The sequence below is a fragment of the Dermacentor albipictus genome, chromosome 3 (genome assembly GCF_038994185.2).
Source record: "Dermacentor albipictus isolate Rhodes 1998 colony chromosome 3, USDA_Dalb.pri_finalv2, whole genome shotgun sequence".
NCBI classification, from domain to species: Eukaryota; Metazoa; Arthropoda; class Arachnida; order Ixodida; family Ixodidae; genus Dermacentor; species Dermacentor albipictus.
In genome coordinates this window covers 175,381,127-175,388,886 of record NC_091823.1, presented here as the reverse complement: position 1 = coordinate 175,388,886, position 7,760 = coordinate 175,381,127, and the positions used below count along the sequence as shown (strand labels likewise).

At 43.1% G+C, this 7,760-nt stretch overlaps 1 protein-coding gene across 2 annotated transcripts in view; it reads left to right on the top strand.

The window, feature by feature from the left end:
* The first annotated feature begins 6,705 nt into the window (after positions 1–6,705).
* The window catches only part of LOC135902107 (cytochrome P450 4c3-like), an 81,077-nt gene continuing 80,022 nt past the window's right edge, over positions 6,706–7,760 (top strand). For both annotated transcript variants that reach the window (XM_065432017.1, XM_065432016.1), the window contains exons 1-3: positions 6,706–7,098; positions 7,422–7,534; positions 7,615–7,700. In XM_065432017.1, coding sequence (XP_065288089.1) covers positions 6,840–7,098; positions 7,422–7,534; positions 7,615–7,700 — 458 coding nt within the window. In that variant the 5' untranslated portion in view covers positions 6,706–6,839. The remainder of the gene's footprint in view (positions 7,099–7,421; positions 7,535–7,614; positions 7,701–7,760) is intronic.

The following is a 7,760-nucleotide window of genomic DNA, read 5'->3' as shown; positions in this document are numbered from 1 at the left end:
CGTCGCTGCACCTATCTCGCACAACCCTTCCTTGAAATTTTTGTTTTTGTTTTGTTTTCGGTCACGTCGAACTTAACTAGTGAATCAACGTTATGTTCGGTATCTTGGCGAGTAACATACGCAAGAATGTACTTTCTCCTTGTGCACAAGACGATGTGTCGTGCATGTGTGCTACTCGCTCGAATGTGCGAAGCAGAAAGGGTTTGCTCATGGCAAGCCATGATTCCGGGGCCACAGCTCTAAGTGAACACAGAGAGCACGCATACGTGCCAAACTCCCCTGATATGCCAGTTTTCTTTAATTTTGAGTTCGAACAGATTTTTTCTTTTTTTTATATGTGTATGGCCGCTAGCGCAATGGTGCTCCTTGAGTTTCATTACTCGCAATGGTGGCCGTTAATTTGCACGATAAATTGAAAGTGATAATCAGTAATGAATAACTACAAGAAAAAAAGAAGCACTAATAAATATAGCTTCCCGAAACAACATTAAGGTGCCTGTTGCGATTCCCGAATTACAGCTGATGAGTTCGCCATGCCTACTCACTTATATGTGCGTATTTGCGAAAATGGCACCAATCTTTACATATCCGATGCCAAAATGTGCTACCAAATGCATCGGTGTTCTAGGTAAGCTTGTCCATCACTGTTTAAAAAGACGTCTGTTAAAAGAAGGAGCGGAAGAGCAGTGCATTTCGCCACAAGTTTGAGGGTGTTCATCCCAAGATTGGTGTGCGTTTTAAAATGCGTTCCAATTGGACGTGCGCTGAGAACTGCTGCACCGGCTTCATTTCCTCACTTGTGAGGTTTACCCTGAAGCATTAATTTTAAAATTTATTTAATACCATTTAAACAATCAACCCACCTATCGGGAAGTTGGCGGCATGTGACCGCCAGACTTCTTTTCGATTTGCGTGGTGTTTTATTTGTCCCGGTTCTTGCATAGCAAGCATTGCGGTCTGTACGAACCTCTCCCAAGCAACGCATCGTGCAAAGCCGCACGCTGGTTGGGGCTAATCATGAAGTGGAGAATTCTGCGCGTCCGGTGGTAGGGATGGAACCACGCACATCCCGCAGCCGAGCCCGGCGTCCTACACACTTGGCCATGACTGCGGCCACGACTGTGGTATAATAAATTGTGTTAAATTTGTGAATTTTTATCTACAGATATATACAGCGATTGTTCTAACAATTAATGTCCGCCTCCTGTGGTAACACAACTCAGACAGTAGAATTACCCACGAACCACAGAACCTCTTAAAAGCTTCTTGAAACGGCTACAAACGGCTATAGACGTGTTGGTCCATGATAAGACTGAAAATAGAATTTCTTCTAAACATAACCTCAGCACTCGCAATATGCTAGTATATATTCTATCTGCGGCAAAACCCACTACTGGTGTCACTAGAGTCTATTTTGGTAAACACATCCAGAATACCTAACTTTTTTTGTCTAAAAGATCTTTTTGTCTAAAAGTGCATTAAGTGACAAACAACGTGTTAAAAGTGCGGTTACCGTCGGCCGTCGGCGTTAGCCAATAAAAGACGCCACAGACAAATCGAACTCGTTTGAAGAAACATAAGTTAATTGGCTTTAATGTTAAATAATTTCACACCAGAACTTCACCAATCAAGGGCGTGTTATAGTTTTCCATACGGGACGCACACACGACGCCTGGAAACCATTCTATGCTCGCGTAGCAGGCATACTGACTGCAGCAGGAGCGAAACGCCGGCGCTGCCCAGCGGTGTCACAGAGCTACCGCGCTGCGATCACTTCGGCGGCACGCTCCAAATTTGTCGGACATCTTATTCCGTGCTGGAAACACTGGAAGGCAGGAAGTTTCAGAAACGGTCATTGCCGCCCGCAATGTCACGGTCGTGGGTTCGTTATGCCAGTTGTGCGTCATTCTAAGCCGTTTTGTACATTTATACTGGATATTAACTGGAGTCATTTAGCTCTGCTGATGCTGTTTGCCGTGCGTTTTGCATCAGTGATTCGTGACATCGGCTGTATTGCGTGTTTTCGCCGAAGGCTTACTACCACAATGGCGGGATCTGCGTTCGCCGCCTTCATGTCTCGGTGCGTCTTTGTACGTCGCAGGTTCGGATAACACTTTTTCAGGTAAGTGAAATACATTGCGCTTCGTTTTTCGTCAACAATGTGAATATTTTTAGGTGTTACCCGCTACAATTCTTGATGGATGGGCTCTTCTGCCCTGCGAGTTTTCTTATTTACTATTATACGAGGGTTCTGCTTGTGTTCAGCCGTTCAGCACTACCGCGCTCCACGACTTCAGCAACACCAGTCAGAACTTTGCCCTGCTACTTAGTCTTTGTGGTTAACGTAGCACGAACCAACCGAAGGGAGTGCATTCGAAGACTACGCGCTGGCTGTAATGCAGAACCAGACTGAAGTGGCCCTATTTTGTGTCCTTCTGTTCTTGCGTGTGCGCGCGTGTGTGTCGGTGACTATGCAGTTTGTAGCGTTTCCACTTTATAGGAAAACAAAAATATAACTGCAATGTTTACTTCATCCATGCAATTCCCAACTAAATCGTCTGTTGATGTACAAATTTCACTTGTGTTTTGTTCTTAATAAGCAGCAAAACCTTTAGCCCAGTAGGTGCTTCATCTGGGAGTGAAATCACGACAGCTTGGCATTTATTAATGAATGGCTGTGACTGGGTAACCGTATTTGTAATTGCAAATCTGCCTTTCAACTGAATTGATGCTCTTTTATTTTGTTTCTCTCACTCTATAGACGGCTGGACATCCTTGTACCTTGGCGCTAGCTGGATGACGGCACCTCATCATGATCAGTGTAAGCCAATGTACTGTACGCTCTCTGGTCCTCCCTGTGCTTTTTATGTGGGTTAAGGCCAGGGAGCGCTTCGTGCTAAAATAGCTAGTTGGTGTCTCACAAACGGGCATTTTTTTGCACTGGTCCATTATAAGCTGCCACTATTATAACCAATTTCTCAGTGCCAGTGTACATACACAGTTCTACTACTAATTAGTTTCCCTAAGCCTTACAAAACTTACCTGTAGATAGTTATTGCTATGTAAGAACTCAAACATTAACTCTGTTGTGTCGTACAAGTATTCCATACGTGAGTAAAAATTTGTTACAACAGTGTAGATTACAGCTTGCTTCCGTAATGCACAAATGTATTCAAGCCAGTATTTGATTAGTTTGGTACTCTAAATGTTTTCTGTGTGATGCAGTTTCTTTGCAGGAATTTACTGTACAGCATCAGCAAACAGTCTAATTTAAGATTTATGTGTGCTGTAAAAGGTGTGCTTTGCCGCTAGTATTGATAAGACATGGGCCGAGGCTTCCATACAGAGACAAACTTCAATTTCGCTCTACCACCGTCAGCACTTGTCAGGCGCTTTTGCAAAATGAATCACATCAGGTAGCTTGTACCGGACTGTTTTTTAACCTTATTGTGAGGAGATCACAAATTGATGTGTGGAGGCACCTGCGTCTAAGATAAAGATTGCGCTGCAACATATGTGCGTGCAGAACAGGCATGATGCTGAGAGTTCCAGTAGTTCAAAGAGGTGCTTTTAATATTTTGTCATAACTATAATTTTACCTGTGCTGTTTCTTGTGACCTATTTCAATAATATCGTTGGAGGTGTTATCAGAATTTAGCAATTTATTTTCCCTGGCCCATTAGCCTGACACATTTGACTTTTCACTAGGTGGGCAATTATTCAGCATGGACCATTACTTGAATACATTTTTTTGTGTACAGTGGCTTCTCAATTGCGAGTCAACATGGATGCTCAGAATTACCTGAGGCTATAGATGCACTGATGAATTTGCTTCTATACGAATCACTTTGCACTTTCTCGTGCAAATAGCATGTTAACACTTCCCAAAACAGTGGGCAATGTTATCGTTTGATCAAATCATTAGATACTTTCAATTTTGTGTTACGCATCATCCAAGTGTTGCATCATTTGTGTGAGGCATTGCCCTAAGCCAATTAGGGTCACATGAAAATATGTCAACTAAAGTGATTGATCCAGCTAGGAGTGTTGCTTTGGAACACTCCAACTTTATCATCAGTCCTCCTTTGCATGCTACCTGCTTACGCTGTACTGTGTCGGGTTTAAGTTTGAAAGAAAGGCAACAGCTAGGCAGTGCAAAATGCCAAAGTTGCTTTTAGCTCAACAATATAAAACTCTATTTAGCTTTTTAATTAAATTAGTGCACCATTTAGCTGCAGAGTGGATTACTGTTTTAAACTGATTATATTTTGCAGGAAGCTTCTCAGACTTGTTTGACAGGTTGATAATTGGCTTTTTAGCCACAATATATTGATTTAATGGCTAACTTTGACTCTGCGATGCAATTTAATTACTACATGCCAGGAAATACACTAGTCATTTTAAACATCATCACATGCATGCCTTAAGATACCCGTAATTTAAGAAAAAGGAGTGGGCTTAAATTTATTTTAATGTGAGCCAAACATTTTACTTAGTACATAGTGCTAATTGAAGTTTCAGTTTCAATATTCCCATTTCCTCCCTTGCCTTTTTTTCCCTCTTCTGTGCAGGTATTGCTTGCCTATGTCTACAAAAACAGTTGTGTTGAGACACAAGAACCTTGACGCGTGGCCTGTGGCAGCAAGCGTTTGTGGGCAGCAAGTGCTCTACTACGAAGGCTGGCCTGCTCTGGTAGCGGCGGCAATCATCTTCAAGATTTATACATGATCACCTTTGCTGCCATTTGTCACTCTTGTCAATTACACTTTCTGCATCTTTTCTCATTTATTAGGTAATAAAGTATGAGTATGTGACATGGTGCGAAGTAGATGTCTTGCTGCATTTTCACTTGCAATAATCTTTTTATGCATGAAAAGCTCATCGTACAGTTTATGAAAAAAAAATAACAGCATATTATGATTTATCTTTCAGTTCTGGTAACATGCAACGTACAAGGAATTCACTAATGGATGGTATGCCGAAGAACTGGCCATTATTTCTGCTTGATGCTGTGCAAGCTTGTGGCGTTACCTTAAAGAGGCGCCCACAAAGTTACAATTTACTTTTAAATGAAGCATGGACATCAGAAAAAATATATTCGTATTGCCGGTTAGAGTGGTTCACAGAGTGTTTTTTCAGATGTGTATTATCCTTTATTTGCATCACAGCGTTCTGTTTCGTATACTTGTGTAAGGCTGTAATTAACCAGGTTGTAATTTTTGTCTGAACTGCAGCATCACTGACAAAATGTTCCTTCGCTGGAAACTATTTCAATTTGGTGGAGACCCAGCAGGGCGAAGTTTTGTCAATAGTCACGTGTTTCATGGAGAGATGTTCTTGTTTAGGTCAATGGGCGAACATCGGAATGATATCAGCATACAACACAGATCTTATTTTATTTGGAAAATAATTCTGACAGTGGCATTCAATTTATTCGTGTAATTAAAAAACACTAATTGACCAATGAGGCTGTACTACACTATTTCCATGGTTCAAATCTGGAAAAGCTACCTGTGCATCTATCTATCCGACAATATAAACTTTTTTATCTGATGTCCAAGCCTCGCTTAAAATAAATTGTAACTGTAGGCACACATCGTGGTACTGTAACAGCTGCCACAAAAATTTGAGGGAATGTCTAATAGAAGTCTTCAGTTGTTCTTGTCAAGCTGCCCATTAGCCAACATTTAGCGTAACGCTAGCAGGGCTTACTGAAGTACTTCTAGACGTCTATGGCTACAAAATGTCTTGATCAAGAAAGCTACTAGGCTTTTCAATTAGCTGTTCAAGATATCTTTTAGACATCAAATAGCCGCTTGCGTGTTTCGTGGGTATGCTTCTTGCTAGCCGATTTTCAAAAAATTTGATTCCGATGTTAAGAAAAGAAGCACGTCGTATTTCTAAACTTAAAAGCATAATCTGAAAAACATTTCCCACCGACATTTTTTTAGAAGCAGCTAACCTAACAGTTACGCACGCTCGCATTTCCAAAAGTGATGTCGCGGAATTTGACCGTCTAAACCTTCACACATGTTTCTCGTACATATAAGATAAAACGGCAGTGCGAGAACTGGCGCTTTTTTCGGCATACTTAGGTTTGGGGAGGCGTTCCATTCCATGTCGGAAGTAAACGCATAGCATTGTGATGAGATCGGCATGAACAGGTCTAAAAAAAGAAGAAAGAAGAGGAAAAAACAGTTGTCGAGAGTACTCTCCATGTTCAACTAACCGGCTGGCTCGTCCAGGCTGTTTTCATTGTTTTCTACTCTTTATATTTTCTTGCTGATTTTCATTCTTTTTCTCTCTTTTTTTTCTGAGCGTTTGCAGTTTTCGCTCGTACCGCGACGGTTACCACACGAATCAACCAATAACTACGATGCGACAGCTTCGCTTTAGGATGCTTTTCACGTTTAGATGCCTTTTCGTACCATTTCGTTAAAACGTCTATTCCAGCTACACTGCGTAATGAACTGCTCGATCACAAATCATCAGTAATTCTGGCTGGGGCTGAAGTCTCGCTGGCCCGTCCCCTATCCTACGAATCTGTGCTAACTCGAGCACCACCTACTGTCGATCGCATGGCGCTTCGGGCTCCGTAGTTCGACCGACCGAATCAGGAGGGAGCCTCGCGCCCACGCGCCCGACCCCCATCTTTCGCAATCTTACGTCGCGCAGCGTCAACGTATTAGCCGAGGGCCCCCGCGAACGGCGCCGTGGCCCGCCCTGTTGACGGATGCATTATCGGAACTTCACTTGAGCGCAGCAACAATGACGATGTGAAGCAGGCTCCTTTCACCGCCTCGCTGTCGCGTTCCAGCTGCGAGGCGGCAAGCAGCGCTATGGGTGCAGTCTTCCTCCACGGGCTTGGCGATGTTCTACCCACATTACTCGCTTCATTCGCGCTGTATTGCGGGGCCATCGTTGTCGGTGCGTTTGCCTGCTTGGTCACCCTCTTGTACTACATTAAACACAAGCAACGCGAGACGATGGTCTACATGGAGAAGTTTCCCGGGCGAACGGAGCCCATCCCCATGCTGACCACATGGTCGATACATCGGACCCTTTCCAAAGAGGCGCATCGTTTGGACGTCGGAACGCGTAAGCTCTCACACTACTCGCACGTTTCCTCGAGCAGTAGTGGCACGTCCTGCTTCTGGCAATTTGCCTCGGTTTCCATCTATTATCGTTTAATCAGCTGGCGCAGTCCCCCATCTTACCCTGGTGGCAGTCGTGCATCGTCTAGCTGAAACCTTAACATCCGTTAACCTTGGATCTTCTGTCTACGCCGGCTGATTTGATCACACTGCATAGCTTCAGCGTTACTCGCATTCAGCCGTGTCGCGTTGCGTAAGCCAACGAGGCACCAATATTGATTCTGTACGTGTGCGCCTCTATGAGCTGTCTTTTGTTTTTGCTAACAGATTTGTTCCAGCTGTCCACCGGATTTTCTCGGGTGTACCAGAAACATGGCATGCTTCGATTTTATGACGCTACTCATCCCATTCTAGCAGTGTTCAAAGCTGATCATATTGAGGTAATCATAATATCAGTATATATTGTGACCGAAATCACTGTGAGTGATATAAGTCTGAAGGCTCTACTTTTATTTTTCAGGAACTTTTGACAAGTAATACAATACTTAAGAAAGGTCATGAATACGACCTATTAGGGCCATGGCTTGGAACTGGTCTTCTTACAAGGTAAATGCTTCTTCTATCGTTTCGTACTCTTTATTGCGTTTTATACTAACTTTCGTTGCT